The sequence below is a fragment of the Seriola aureovittata genome, chromosome 19 (genome assembly GCF_021018895.1).
Source record: "Seriola aureovittata isolate HTS-2021-v1 ecotype China chromosome 19, ASM2101889v1, whole genome shotgun sequence".
In the NCBI taxonomy this organism is placed as follows: Eukaryota; Metazoa; Chordata; class Actinopteri; order Carangiformes; family Carangidae; genus Seriola; species Seriola aureovittata.
This window is the reverse complement of record NC_079382.1, coordinates 1,854,888-1,871,524: the sequence shown is the minus strand read 5'-3', so window position 1 is coordinate 1,871,524 and position 16,637 is coordinate 1,854,888. Positions and strand designations below refer to the sequence as shown.

At 40.2% G+C, this 16,637-nt stretch overlaps 1 protein-coding gene across 3 annotated transcripts in view; it reads right to left on the bottom strand.

Annotated features, from left to right (window-relative positions):
* vta1 (vesicle (multivesicular body) trafficking 1) overlaps positions 1-14,884 on the bottom strand; it is a 64,167-nt gene extending 49,283 nt beyond the window's left edge. For all 3 annotated transcript variants that reach the window (XM_056405158.1, XM_056405159.1, XM_056405160.1), the window contains exon 1: positions 14,685-14,884. In XM_056405158.1, coding sequence (XP_056261133.1) covers positions 14,685-14,775 — 91 coding nt within the window. In that variant the 5' untranslated portion in view covers positions 14,776-14,884. The remainder of the gene's footprint in view (positions 1-14,684) is intronic.
* Positions 14,885-16,637: the final 1,753 nt, after the last annotated feature.

Below are 16,637 nucleotides of genomic sequence, written 5' to 3'. Positions count from 1 at the left end.
CTCTTGTCTGTGTTACCAACTCTAAAAGGCTGTGGGGGGGGGGGATGTTCTTGTGTTTTTGTGAGGACAAGTTTGAATTTTACAGCAGGAGAGGGAGGACAATTTGGAAACTGAAAACACCTGTACAGTGAAGCCAATGAGATATTTCAACAACAACAAAACACACACACACACACACACACACACACACACACACACACACACACACACACACACACACACACACACACACACACACACACACACACACACACACAACACACACACACACACACACACACACACACACACACACACACACACACCTCCTGCACTATGAAGTATTGATGGTACCTTGTGGTGGAATAAAAAACATTCACTAGTACTATATATAAATATATATTACTAAAATCAGTAATCGATTATCCAAGTTGTGTGTGTATATATATATATATATATACATACACACACAACTTGGATAATCAATATATATACACACACATACATACATACATACATACAACTTGGATAATCAATTACTGATTTTAGTAATTTCTCAAACAATAACTTCCATCATGGTTGCAGCTTCTTCAATGTGAGGATTTGCTGCTTATCTCTGATTTATATAATTGTAAAGTGAATATTTTTGGGCTGTTGTTCCAACAAAACAAGACATTTGAAGGCATCACCCTGATCTCTATAGGTATTTTTCACATGTTATTGACTAAAACTATAAATCAGCTAATTCTAAAAAATAATAAGCAGTTAAATCAATAGCAAAAACAACTTAAATGCAGCTCCCAGTTCATACTTTCTGAAAGTCTTTACTATTATAGTGTTATAAAAAAAAAAAAAAAAGAAACTTCAGTGGTTTGAAGTGTAACTTAAAGTTGAACTGATGCCGTAAACATCAACCATCTGGTGCAGCAACAAGAGAGAAAAACAATGATATTTTCAGCTACTTCTACAAGCAGGTTTGTCCTGTGGTGAAGTCTGTTACCAGGCGACTATCTCCGTTTTGCTGTACTCTACACTGAGTATGGTGAGCCCTCTGTTTCCACCTCATGTTTAGCGTTTGAGTCACAGCACAGTGTCACTGTCCTGCACAGCATCAACAGAACAATGTCCCATTTCACAGGCCAGAACGGTGGGAAGTCACCAGCAAGCCTCCACTGCCTGCACCGCCACTCAGTGTTTCCAAAAAAGCACCAGTGTGACACACATGCAGGCATGTACTCATGTGGCAGTTAACCAGTCAGCGCAGAGACATACAGCCAAGCAGGTCCTCAGCTATTGAGGCAGGCAGCAAGCCAGTCAGCAAGTGACAAAGACATTCTTTGTACTGTTACACCCATACAGTGCAACATTCACTTTGGCTGTTCACAGACAATGAACTGCAACACAGAAGGCTTTGACAGCAGAGAGGATGTAAGGCCACAGAAACTGTAAAACTACCCCCCCCCCCCAACGCTTCAGCCCCCTGGTGGTCATTGATGGTATTCAGTTTTCATGCGTATGTGTTCCGTTCAACCTCCGACTGGAATTAAAGGTCCCACATAGTCTAAAGGTAGATGTCCATGTGTAGTTCGATTACAAAGCAGGTCCAGGTTCTATATTGATATTGTGAAAACCAGCCGTCAGGACTTCTGGAACTTTATGATGTCAAAACAAAGCAGTCACCCAGGCCCCACCCATCTGGACCCACCATCCAACCTTACAGGATTTGGTTTCTCTGAGTGTTTTACCTGAAATCTACTTTATTTTTCTTTGATCACTCCGAAAAAAGCCAGCCAATCAGAAGAGGTTCGCAGAGCCTCCTCTCTCCTGATTGGCGCACCGACCTGTTGTTACTAGAGCTCCAGAGAGAAGCCTGAGAGAGGAGATGTGAAACCACATTAAGATGGTTTTTGGTTCTTAAAACCACAAATATATCTTTCAAATAAAACACAGGAGAATAGGAAAATATGGAACTCAGCAGAACTTCCAGTTCTGTTAACACCCTCTAGTCTCTCTCTTTTTTCACTGTTGTCTCTGTTCATTTAAGAAGCAGATTCACAAAGCCGACTGACACATGATAATTCACACTGCACCACTTCCTCTAAAATTCTTAAAATCCTGAACACAGACCGAGCCTGAGGAATACACTAGTCCGGAGGGAAGCCTCTCCAATCCAACCTGGATCAAACTTCCTAACATTATTTGCTTAGGTATGCCTGTCTGAATGGGAAATATTTGCTTTATCAAACACCGCTCTGATAGGTGACACTAAAACACTGCTACTGTTCAGTAGTTATCTATAATACACATATATGCAAGAGGAATGAGTCATTTTATATCACGTCAACTCTCAGTGTGTCATCGTCTCCTGAATGACAGCAGATTATCCAATATTATTCGACACCGAGATTGTTTCCAGTGAATAATTCTTGTTGTAAGCAGCCTGTGTTTCTATGGCTTTCTATGGCTGTCCATTACTATGAAGACAACAGCAAACAAGTGTTTGTAACTCAAGAAAATAGCCATAATAACCTTTCAGGCTGTTATTTACTGAGATTACAGGGTCTTTGGTGGCGCTTTCCACTCTGCTGCGCCTCTTTTCTGCCCGTCATGCATATAATTAGAGTAAGAAAAAGCTTTTTATTGCCAGTGGTTTTGCTACATCCTATTCCATTTTACATCATTCATCATACTGAAACGATAAGCTTCAGATGAAGGACTGCTGCTGCTGCTTGAGCCAATGTGCACAGCGAAAAAAGTAAAGTGGCTTTGTACTCTGATGTAGGTAAGGAAGGATTTAAGTGCCTGCGGTTTGACATCCTGCAATTCTTCCAAAAGTAACATGTGACTTCCCATAAACTTCGACTGTGAGAAAAACAAAGAATAAAATGTACCTGAAGAATACTCTCAATCTTGCCCATTGGATGATTTCAATCTGTATTTACATTTCTGCACATAGAGCCAACATCCATCCATATATCAGTCACAAAATCACGTCTCAATATTATAGGATTGGCGATATCCAAAAGTTTATATCTTGATACAGTCCAGGCCAAATATCGCGATACACGATACTATCAAGGGCCGGGGTGTTTTTATGATATAATTATATAGTTGTATTTTATGTTTCAGGTAGAATTTGGAAATGTTGTGATATTTGATATTATCGAATATCGGCCCAAGCTGACCATTGAACCCAACAATTTTCCCATCATCAGTCTAATCTGTCTGATTTTTGTGGCTGTTGAGATGGAGACACAAACACAAATGCACTAAAGGGACTTTTAGTTGTTTTCAGGATGGAGTTGCCAGCTCAGTGTCCAACCCTCAGCCATCACTGTTTGATTTGTTGTGACAGTGTTTTCGCTACATATGTGTCTGAGCATGTTAAATCCAATCAATGCCAATTACTCTGCAAGAGAGGGAGTCACCACAGGAAACCATGTAATGCACATGCAAAGGCTTTCACAATCAGCATTACTAGTCATCAATTGTTTAAAGTAATAGTTACTTCTGAAAACCCAGGCTTTAATGATGTATTAGTGTTATTGAAGGGCTACATGTTGTAACTGTAAACTGTTTTAAGACAGTTCCATGGTTAAACCCCAAATTCTGACAGTGTTATTGCTCAGGAAAGATTATACATGACTTTATGAAGGGAGTTTTCCTGATGAACGACTAGATTTGTTTAGAATCTTATCTCAGTGTGACAGCTGTCCTCCGCTGTGGTGCTGTAAGGAAATACATTTAGCAGGGAAGAATTAACAGCAGTATAAAGAGCGCTGGCGGGATGCCACAGCCTCGACGCAATTTTTGACGTCGGTCACAAAGAATCCGTGCCAATCTGAATCTTGGCCAATGGAGTCGCTCTGTCACGTAAATGACAAGGGCGTTATTATGGAGGATCGCTGCACTGCTGTGTGTGTGTGTGTGTCTCAGTGTGTCAGTTTGAGTGTTTGTAAGAGAGGGAAATATGCTCAGAGTGAAAACAGGAGAGGTGAGAGGACTTATTACAGCACAACATGTCACTGTTAGTGCATGAGAGTCTAAGTATGATCAATATAAAACACTGGAGGTAAATACCGGTGACACTCCCAAAACTGGGTCCGATAAGACGACCACAGAACTCACACTCCTAAAGCTGGTTGAACACGAGTTTAACAAACCACGAGACGAGCTACAATACACATTCTGCTATTTGCTGTGGTTTAATGACTGTTTTTCATTTGAAGAAATGAAACAAACTCTGAAGCTGGAAGGGATGACTAGGTGTCAGTCAGTGATCCAGCTCTCTGGCACATGGAAAAGATTTAAGAATTCAATCTGTACTGACCAGCTCACACTTAATATTCACTGTGTAAAAGCGCAACAGGCTGTGCCTTGTCCTCAAACAGAGGGTGTTAGGAAAATGCACCGTCACTCTGATCCACTGCAAGAACTGTTACCCTACAAAGAAATGTCTTGAAATCGAATGGAAAAAATAGCGCTGATAGGATAATTATGACACTAACCTATCTGAGAAGAAATGTGTTTCAAACTTTTGGATTGGACCACATATAAAAATCATGCATACAGTAATCATGTTCACTACCTCATAAAAACCCAACTGCATTACAGTAAGGCTCTATTTATGCTCTGTCAGCACTAAGTAAGATGTGTTCTCCCGATCAGGACGCAAAGCTGCTCTGAAAGCAACTTTTGCTGGAGATGCAATAAACAAGGATAAAGGTGCAGATTTTTAGATCGTCTCTCCTGGAAGATATTCATGCTGTTGCACTTAGTCATTCACATAAAAAAAAAAGAGTTCAAACTGTCAACTGTCAAACTTAAAGTTCTAACTGGAACCGCAAACCACCAGGAATCAAGGGTTGCAATCAATGGTTCTGTTTATGTAATGGGAATGCTTATTTCCAGGATGCTCGTCATGGTTATTGAAGGTGAAGCAAAAGACACATGGCAAACACCCACAAGAACCCAAACAAGGTGAAGGGGGTTTGGAGACAAAGAGGGGGAAGTCCTTATCCCCTGTTTGTAAGGTGGGAGGAGGTACTTCTACTGGTGTAAGGAACCACCACTTGGTGTCTCCTTGTGGAGAAGAGTTTCTAACACAAACCCTAGCTCCTTTTTACATTTCCACACAGCTGGCGGATCATTGGTTTCAGAAAGCTACAGAAATGTTTGGATCCAGATACAACTAATCTGAGGTTGGAGAGGTGTAGGGTGGTGGTGGGGTTCCATCTGACCATCCAATAATTAGTCTGGAAGGAGCATAAGACTTGATTAACATTACAACAACTAATTTAAAGTCAGTCAAGTGAGGCAGCAAAGAGACTTCGAATGAACAGAAACATCAGTAGTGTAGACTGTGCAGACGGGGCTATGTGGGCTGCATGTGAAATTATTTGGGCAAATTATCTGTCAGTTCTCATTCCATCTTGATGTGTTTAAAAAGACAGAGCCTTGATGCTGACTGATCCAAGTTCAGTGGGAAGAGGAAAGGGGGGTAGACCTCCTGCTGTCCTTTAGATTCACTGAGGAGTGCTTTAAGAAGAGAAGGAGAAACACCTGAATATGAGCTTCTCCCCAAGTATTCACAGCCATGTGAGTGCAGTTACATGGAGCCACCCAAGTTCAGGATGCAAGCTTATGAACAAATACATATTTAAAAAATACAGATCAAATAAAGTAAACAAGATTCTGTCTGTATCGACCAAAGTCAGAGGTAGGGTACCTGTGTTCAGCCTCTGCTCAACAGCTCATTTATAATGTCAATGATCCAATCTGTGTAAAACGGCGTTTGTAACGCAGCCAAACACTGTCAGCCAGCGAGCTGCTGGTGAATCACGCTGCTTCATTACAGCTAAACAAATCATGAATTTGACTCAATCCATTATTGATCGGCCTGTTCTGGGGTGGAGGTGAGGTAAAATACTGTCTGGCATTAGTGGGCTAATTTAGGTAGACCTGCTGATGTAGGGCTGAGGCCAGGTGATGGATAACACGCATCAACTGTCGGACGAAAGGTACGACAGCTTGACCCCCCCCCCCCCGTCTGAGTCAGCCCTGGAGACTGAAGGGATGGTTTCTAATGCTGAGAGGTTGGTGGAAGTTTTGTGAAAAACATGTTTTGAATGCTTAACTTAAAGGTCCCATATGGTAAAAAGTGAAATTTCCATGTGTTTTTTGATTATAAAGCAGGTCTAAGTATATTAATGCTGTGAAAGTATCAAAGCCTCAGTCCTCAGAGAAATGCACACAGCCTGTATTCAGAAACTGAGCCTTAAAATGAGCCGTCAGGACTTCCTGTAACTTTGTGATGTCACAATAAAGTAGTCAATGCTCTCAGCCATGTCCAAACCATGGCTAACCCCCACCGGATAGGTGGGGGCTAGCCATGTCTAACCTCCACCTATCCGGACCCACCATCAAGCCTTGCAGGATTTGGTTTCTCTGAGTGTTTACCTGAAATGCGCTGTATTTTTTATTGGATCACTTGGAAAACAGACAGCCAATCAGAAGAGAGGCTAAGAGCCTCCGCTCTTCTGATTGGCTCAGTGACCTGTTGTTACTAGAGATCCAGAGAGAAGCCTGAGAGAGAAGATGTAAAGCTACACTAAGATGATTTTTGAGAGAAAAGAAAGCTATAAAATATTGGACCTTTAGGAAATGAACAACAATAAAGTCCAGTTCTCTTCATTCACTCAAAAAGAATAATCAGTGTTTGTGCTATATACATTTTGCAGCGACGGCTGGCTGCTGTAAAATTATTACCGCTGCTGGAATGTCAGGAAGTCTCAATTAGACGACTCTACAGATGGCTTTCAATTTGAAACGACAGTTACAGGGAGAGAAGGTGAAATGGATGAGGAGAGAGAATAGAAAAAGAAAGAAGAAAGAAAAAGGTATATTTAACTAGCTATCATTAAGTTTGATTTTTATTGTTACTTATTAATATTCACTCCAACCGCCGGCGTACTATGTGCACAGACAACGGCTGTGTCATCTCTCCACTGTCTGTAATGATGACTTAAAATGCTCCTCAAAAATACCTGAAAATTTTAAATATCACCAGACTACTAGTTTAACATATGACTCCATCTGACTGTGCATCAGCGTGTCTCTAAATCTCCAATCTGTTCAACCTAAACTCCTCTGGGTGGACAGATTTGTAACCATCTGTTCGACCTATTAGTGATTGCCTTAAATTTGTTTTGGGCAAGGTGACGCTGGAAACCAACAAATCTGAGGAAGAGGCTGAAAGTTTAGTGGAGACAGAATAATGCTGCAATAACAATAACATTATAATATTGAATTTATGTTTTATAGTTGATTCCATCTCATTTTCTGTTCAAGTTTCTTGTCCGTTTGCTTCTACCATCGTGCTTCTTCACCACACACACACTTTCTCTTTAACACACACAACCACACTCAGTTAGGCAAGTCTCCGTCTCTGTGTGTCTCTGTGTGTCTCTCTCTCTCTCTCTCTCTCTCTCTCAGAGTCACAGCTAGGCTCAGAGGCCCAGACACATGGTGTTGCTGACCTCCAGTGGTCTGCCTGGTTCACTGGTCCACCTCAACACTGTGAGACACTGTGCCAAAACTCACACACCCATCCTCCACCCTGCAAGTTCCTGCTGCACCACTGACTGGAACCACCAGCTCCACAAACAAAAATACTAACACACACACACACACACACACACACACACACACACACAGAAGGTGCAACTTACTTGGCTATTTACACATATGCAGCCAGTGACTGAGGCTTTCCCTAACACCTTCTCCAAGAGCTTGTCTGGTGCCATTTTGGCAAGTTTAAAAGACTTGAAAATTCACATACAGCCTCCTTCACGTTACCACAAGTTCTGTCAATCACTTTGACAGTCACTGAGATAAAAGTCTTTGAGATAAAGTTAAACCAGTTCACTGTGTTCACTACATGAGCAGCCTCTGGTCTTTCCCATTAAAACTCCCTGATCCCTCATTCTGTTTATTTAATCCACTTTAAAAATAAAAATAAAAAACAGTCCAGGGAAAAAGACATAACAGCAGCAGCCACACTATTTGGCCAACAGTGGAAAACACAACAGCAACTGGCAACTGGGTCCAAACATCATCAGACTCATAACTGTGTTGGTCCATCGCCTTTTAGATGTGCTGCTCTCTCTCTCTATTCACCTCTCACTGAGCGTACAGACTCCAGCTTGACACGCATGTTAAACAGATAACAGCCAAGAGTTTCGTTTTGTAGTTTGCCTAACGTGAAATTAGCATTCATTAGCAGCAGCTGATATAATCAAAACATGAGAACCTTGCTAACAGCCTTGCCACAGCTTAAGGGGACGGCTGGGTGCAGGGAGGTCACGGTGACAAGAAGTTTATGTTATAAATGGATGATATATATGAACATTCCTCTAGGCTTGTGCAAATTCTAATGCTGCTCTGGAATTTTTGGCAATAGTGAGTTTGAAAAAACATTTAATGCAGATCAGGTCACTTTCACCATCCATGTAATAAGGATCAATCTATCAGATTAATGGATTGCTAGTCAGGAAATAAACTATGAATATGAATAAAAGGGTTTGACCCAGGCACCGCTAATTGCTTTCTTACTGACACTGACTTAATCCTTTTTGTACTGGGTAGTATATGGCCTTCAGCAAAGCCCACCACTGTGGTCTGTCTGGAGAGATGCTGCAGATGGACTCTGCTGATTACAGGATGGTAAGAGCCGGGGCCAGTCTCACAAAGACAGACTTGGACTGTGGCTTAGATATAACAGATAGTCAGACTTCAGATAAACGTCTAAATTCATCTGTTGCACAAAGCAGTTTAGTTCTTGACTATCCACTATGTGCGCTTAGCTCCGTTTACCCCAGTTTAGCATGTTTGTCTGACGGAAGAATGCAACAGGTACAATGTAATTTGACGGGGAAAATTCAGCAAAGAGTGTAACAATAAAAAGAAAAATGGCTGCAGTCTCTAAAAACTTTTTTCCTTCTCATTGCTCCATAACAATGTCAGCAAATCACAGATTAGTCAGTCTTTATTGTTGTGAAACAGTCTTAGTTGTATTAGACTGATCTATGAGCAAAATGAAGACCAAACACTACACACCCTGGACTTAGGCTTGGGCAATATCCAAAATGTAATATCTCGATACAGTCCTGCCCAAATATCGCAAACTTATATATTATTGTATATCAGTCCAAGCCTAGCTGGACTGATACATCAGCCAGGCCAATATGCTTATTGCATTAAGCATATTGACTTGGCAATATGCAGTGTCTCTATTACATAGTTAGTAGTTAGTATTTGATTTTCTAACTGTAAAATGTCCTGCTCAGTGTGCATCATGGTCATAATAAACATTTAAAAAAATCTGTGGTTTATATGATATTATATTGTTCACATGAAAAATTCTATTAGCTGACATAATGAAATTATTATTTTCAGGCTGTAGTTATCCGACCCTCACCTGTCCACAGTTAAGACACTACATCTTAGTTAGATGTGACCACCGACCACAAATTTGTCAGTGGGAGACTGGGATGGCATTGGAAGATTTCCAACCATCTATGTGGAGGTCATATTATGTCCACAATAACATTAAATGGTTAAAAAGGGTCAGATGAATTTTGCAACCCACCAACCACGATGTCAATGGGCGGAGATCACACGTTCGTGTACAGCAGCCACTCGAGAATAAACCAGAAACCCAAAAGTTACTGAACCATCCGTCACCGTGTGTTTGCTTTTAACCTTGAGGAAATGATCTGAGGGGAGCCACTCACTGTTGGTTCCATTTAAAACAGTCCTTATAAAGTACATATGGAAATCCCCAGCCTGCCAAGTCCACTGCATTAAAAGCAAGAGCAGCAGGTCTACATTATGGACTACATCATTTTATATATTGGTTTATATCTTGCTGTCGGTGCGCTGTGTCTTAACTGTGCAGGGTTTTAGCAATAAAACTGATAATATACCAAAAACTGAATAAAATCCACAGTACAAACAGCACAGCTTGCTCAGGAGGAAATTTTGTTTGCAAGGAGGTTGAGGATACTCTTGTCATGATGGCACTACTGAAATGTGTTAAAGCAAGCTGTTAACACAGTCAAAATGCCAATTCACAAATTTGACATAAACATAAATCATGTGAGAAACAGACTCATTCACCTAACTCATCACCGAAAAATAGGAAAATAAATCTGCTTTTGAAGCATATTATTAACTGGCACAGTCAGCTTGGATTAATTTAACACAGAAAATGATGTTTTTGGCGCTCTTCTCTTCCCCCACCACACACACATACATACATCACTATCCTCTGCCTGGTCTTATCCATTCCCCAGCAGGAATGTCACCCTCACCCTCAGTCATCAGTAGCCAACCAGGGAGTAGTAATGAGCCATGCCATGTCTCAGAGTGAAGCCAGCCTGGAACATCAGAAACTCAAAAAAATGACCTCAGATACATGGGAGCAAAATTTGACCTCCGGCTTATGGCCATTACATCCTCTGGATACATGTTTTCAACTGAAGTTTTAAATCAGGGTGAAGAGATCGCAGTGAAAAGTGATCGACACGGTGTGACAGCGTGGCCTCGTAGATAAGACAACAAATATCCTTCAACCACAAACTATCAAGAACGCTAACGAGAACCTAGAGCCTAACGGTCAGACTACGAGACTACTCACTCTGCCGGCACCAGAATGATTAAAAGTCAAATCCTTTGTGTCTTGTTTTGACATTTACAGGCAATTTATTCCTCCGCTCCGTGTCTTTTTTTTCTTATTTCATCAATTCTGATTTAAACAAAACCTAAACCTACTTATCCACATGCTACTTTGAGGTTTAATTGGTTTAACCAGCGCACTGGTGGGTGGCAGTTCTCATTCTCACTGCGGGGAGCTGCTAAGAACAGCTGAGCGATAACGTCCCCTGAAATCGCTGCAACAATGAGGGTGGTGGCGACAATGATGATGACAGACCACAGAGCCCTGAGGACTTCAAAGCGTTGGCAGCATCTATACAAGAGCTGAACATCACATGCAACACGGCCCCCAGGTGTCAGCGCACTGAAGCAATAAAGCTGTGCGGCCTAGTGGTGAGGTGAGGGAGGAGACGAGGTATCCAGACTGAACCCCCCCCAGAGGCAGCACCGACGCTGAATCCTGAATATCAACTTAGATGAGAGTGTTGTTATTACCTTTTTTTTTTTTTTTACTGCAGCAGTTCTCTAATCAGTGAATCTTACTCTCTTATTTACACAGTTATGATGATAAAGCACTGGTAGTAGCAGCACTGGTTTAAGGGTGTAGCTAGAACTAGAACTAGAACTTTTTTGCAGTATTTATATTAGAGCTGCAACGATTACACATTTGAAGATGGACATTTATCACAATTTTCGGCCATTTTATTGATCAAACAGTGACTTGATTAATTGAGAAAAATAACTGATAGTAAATTATCTTTATTATTATATTCTTACTATTATTACGAATATATTATATACACATTTATTCCATAATATTAGGGTAGACCAAGAACAGGTGGGACAAACGCGATCTCTGTGGAAGTCTTTAAGATTGAACATATTATAAAATCAGATCGCCCACCCCACCCCACCCCACCTTCTCATGTTAATCTAATCAATTTGTTTCTCCATCTTCAGCTTTGGCTCGGTCATGTGACGTGTTGTGGACAGTTAGAGGTGACCGGACAGCTGTGCTTGATGAAAATGTGAAAAACATTTCCTGAATCAGGATGCTGTGACTAGACACCTTTATTTTTTTAAATATACAAACCTGAAAATATGGATATTCTTCTGATTACAGTCTCAATCAGTCAATCAGTCAGTCAATCAAGCAATCAATCAATCAATTACAAACCAAACTACTCAAGTTTTTGGACTTTTTCTCCATGACAACAGGTTTACTGGACTATGGCTTAGGTGCATTTTGGTCATTTGAATCTTGTGGTGGAAATGGTGAGGAGTTTTCAGACCTTGGACGTGTTTCTTTCCTCACAAACGTAAGGAGCTACCTTTCTGTCGCACATGCTCACCTGCTACAAAATGAAAAACAGCTGTTGCAGTGAGATGAAGATCCTGAAATGCTTTGCATGTACAGAATCAGGAGACTTACAGGTTTAAAACAACATAGGATTTGTTACGTATGTGAGAGGATTGAGTCCAGTACAGATCAAAATAGACCTCAAGTAGTGCTATCAAGACCAAGGTGTCCCCTGGGTGGGACCATGTTTTTTAAAAGGTTATGAAAATGTCTAGATATGTGTGATTACTAATGCACTCCCATCCTGTCAAACAAAAAAATAACTTGTCTGACAGTGAAAATAGTTCATTTAAGGATACACCAGCTGATTTCCTGTCTTGCCTGATAAAACTAAAACTCACTTTTTTGGGGGTTTTTTTATTCATTTTCCTGCGTCTTCATGTGCATCTTGCCCACAGCAGCTCCCCCATGTCACATCTCAACTAGGTCAGATGAAGACGACTGCTGAACCCCTGAAGCTTGCACACTCCATATTATCAATCAACAGTCATCTCACATAGTTTGCCCTACTTCATGGGGAAACTAAGATGTGCTTCAGGCTACCTGCCACACTTAAAAGCCGCTACGCTGATGACACATGTACCTGCAGGTATCATGTTCATAAAGATCTGTGCAAGTTCCAATACAGTTTTATGGATGTATGTAAAAATATTGTCTCAGATAAACCAATCAAAAAAAAAAGTTGCTTGTTTACTAACTAGTGCTACAGCTGATAACACAATTATAATATAATATTTCCTGTGCAAATATAATTTAGTTCTCTTCCTCTTTACTTTCATTTAAGTGTTCCTTATTCTACAACATTCTATTCGTATGTAATTCTTTAATGTTTCTTGTCTTATTGTTGTGGTTTCACTGTGTGTAGCATGGAGGGGCTCAAACTACACATCAGTGCTCGACCCTGTAATTTATAGTCCCAATAAAGCCAAACAAACCAGTTTCAATATTTGAGACAGAGTTTGGGCTGTGTGACGTCTGGATTAAATGTGTGATTTATGTAAACGTACTGCAGGGTTTCTCCTCAGGAAATTATTAAGCGGAGGAGATAAGCCGGCCATCTGATCTCATGATCAGGTTAGTTTGGAGGTGACAGCTTCAACAATTGTCACACAATGAATATATGGCATTTGTTGTGTGTAAAGGTACATTTGCTTCTTCCCTTTAATGTCAATGTTACATTCATTCAAATTGGGTTTTTTTTATGTTTTATTTTTTATACAAAGTTGTTTTTTTTATTTCAGGTACAGTGTCAGTTATATGACAATGAGAAACCCTGCACAAAGACAGTAATGTTAATCTTTAATTGATTTCATTCAGCAAAGGTCTTGTATAACTTACTGTGTTTTAACAACATTTAAAGTATGAGTTTGGTGGTTTTCTATATTTCCCTTAAAATCTGTCTCTGTCTGTATCTCTCATTTAAATCATTAAATTTAAATGCTCAGCAGTTTCCTAAAACAGCTAATCACTGTAATTTTTATTAAATGTTCCTCAATAGCGCATTTGTTAGGGACTATTTTAATTGGCGGATTAATGCACATTAGATGCTCCACTGTGTATTTCTGGCGGGAGTTTGTATGTGGGATTGAGTCAGAAATTAACAACGGTGGCATTCATCGTAATGAAAGAATGTCATTAATGGAGCATTGAGATATAAAGATATATCAGACTTTTGCTACAAAGGCAGTGCTTGTTAGCAGGATAATTTCATATCAAGAGACCTGTCCAAACACTGCCAGATCCTCTTTAATTCATAATTAGGATCTCCATATCACAATACCTGTTAGTTTTTTAGTTTTTTTTTTTCTTTTGTATATCCAACCTGTCAACCTGAACCTGACTTCTCACATAGGACAGGTGAAGTAAAAGAAAATAGAATCACTTCTACCAGCAACACAATACCAGCTTTAATCAACTATAATCACTATGAAAACACTGATTTCTACTGAGTCATTACAGTAGATCCACTGACACAGCATGAACTGATCCTGCAGTGCAATGGGGTGGAGCTCATTCTTTAGAGCTGAGCCAGCCATGCCCGACTGTGGAGACTCATGACTATCTGTCAGCTCACACACAAAGCCGACGAGGAACAAGCTCGACGAGGAATTCACATCAGTCATCCGTCAGATGCTGGTACATTCCTGACTGTGACTGTCTACTGGCTCTGGACCTGGACCTGTATGGTAGATGGCCAAGTGTGATCAACTGGACTTCTACACTAAGTGTTGGAAGTAGTAACTGACCCCTGGTTAAGTTATCGGGATAAAAGCAGGGCAGGTGCAGCCTCACAAAGCCGCCGATGAATGACTCCCCACAGATACGACATGTCTGACTCAGTGAGTGTAACTCAAAGGGAAACTCCCACAGATGCCAGAATATGAAGTCAGCGTTAGCCGGCTACTGGAGTTTGACCTGTCCCAGCCAACGTTACAACACAGACTGACTTAAACCCGCCGCTCTGTGGCTCGACAGTGACCTGAAGCAGTCGCTGTCTGTGAACAGTTTACATCTACAGTTTAAATAAAAGTTAGAGGCTAAGCTAACGCACTGTCAGCTGTCGGCTCAGGTAAACAAAGCTAGGATGCTAACAGTAGCTACGGCTAACATTAGATAGCCACAAACTTACAGTAGTAAGCCACGACCGGGTCCCGTTTGTCATGCTCCTGTGCGGTCCGGAGGTGGTGCTGGATGGGTTTGAGCTGAGCCGGTAAAGCCATGTCTGTTAAAACCCTCGCTTGGGACGAAAATACATCAATGGAAGTGAGAACAGGCTCCTTGTTGTTGTTAGCGAAAGTGTTTCCTTCACTTCCGTGGTTATAGCCAATGGGAGCGTCCGCCTACGCGGGACAGGTGACGTCACAAGCTGTTCAGGTGTCCCTCGTGGATCAAAGGCAGTTTTTATTTTTGATCATCTGATGATAACTTAGCTGTTTTTTTTCAATTTATGATATTGTGTGGTACTATAAAAATTCTAAAAAATCAACTGATTTTTTTTCCATACTGCTTGATATTGTATTTTTCTTTAGTCAAAGCAAAGAATCCTTAAAAGCTAGAAACTTTTTTTTATTGTTGCTAGTTTCTGATTCTGTTAATGAAGAATAAAATGATTAATTTATGAAAACAAAAATCAACAAAAACCGTTCTGTTATCTAATTTAATTTGGTAATTTTGTAAATTTTGATATATAGTCACTTAGCTAATTAATAATGTGTATATAATCAACATGTTTGATAACTGTGCCCTTTACACTTACTATTTAAAAATGTAAAATATTAATATTGTGTGTACTTTTTTTATATCATATTAAGGACATAGTGGATGTCTTGGTTTTGTAACCATTTTTCAATGTCTGACAAATTTTCCAATTAAAAAAAAAAGTGAGGATAGTTTTGAAACTTCTAGGATGTTGAACTGTATTTTAAGTTAAAGCAAAAAATACTATTTTGTTTCTGAACTGGTAGTATCTGAAATGAATGTATCATTTTATTCATTCACAATGAATAAAATGATAAATAAAATTATAGAAATAAAATATAGAACAGGAATTTAATAGACACAAATAGACATAGTCATTATCAATATTATATGCAATAATAATAATAATAAAAGAATTGAGAGTGACTGCTTTGCAGAAAAAATACATGTATTGCCAATCCTGTCAAAAAAGAAACCATATTATGTGAAAGTAGAGTGAACATTTATCAGGTAAAATAAACTTTGAGTCAGTTTGTCACAGACATTTAGTTTGGATCACTTATGACAAGAGCCATGACAAACTTCCACCCGAGATATTTGGTTTGAAGCCAAACTAAAGCCATGATCCTCCTAATTGAGTTTTCAGTCGGGGACACAAGCCAAAACATATTCACAATAAACAAAATGAAGACATGCTGCACAAAGAAAATCAAAATGAGTACTACAAATTGAACAAAACTGCATTTCCAAGAAAGTGGGTGGGCTTGGCGCAGAGAGTCTGTCTGTTTCAGTTAAGAGAGTTTATGGCTCATGTTGAAACTGAGAACTCTGATCATATTGTGGTTGAGTGAACCTCTGACCTGAGAGGTTCAACAGAGGCAGAACTATAACAGTTCAATGTTCTCAGGGGTTTTCAGAAAGCCTGTCATATTTTGACTTTGCTAAGGCCTGGGTTCTTGGTGTCAGTGGAAAACTTTGTTGTTTGTTTTTATGTGGTTCGATTAGGTCCTCGCTGCCCAGTTCCTAGTGAACCGTGCATTGGAACCAAAAGTCACATGAGGGTTTGGAAAGCTGTTGTGGTTAAGGGTTTGGGTTGGGAGTTTGTGAGAATCCGTGGGCTGATGGAGAGATGAAAAGTTCCAGTGCGAGCCCACCCACTTCCTTGGTGATTCATGTTTGCACTCCTTGGCTCTCACTACACCAGACTGTATCCCTTCTTTTGTTGATGGAATCAACTAGCGTTGGCCGCACCCTTCCAGATGCTATATACTGTACAGGCAGACAGAGAGAGGCTGAATCCAAAAGTTTGGTTTCAGAAGTGGTAGAGGGAGACATATTTACCCAAAATTAGGCAAGAGGAGGTGCAAGTTCTTCTTTCAGCTAT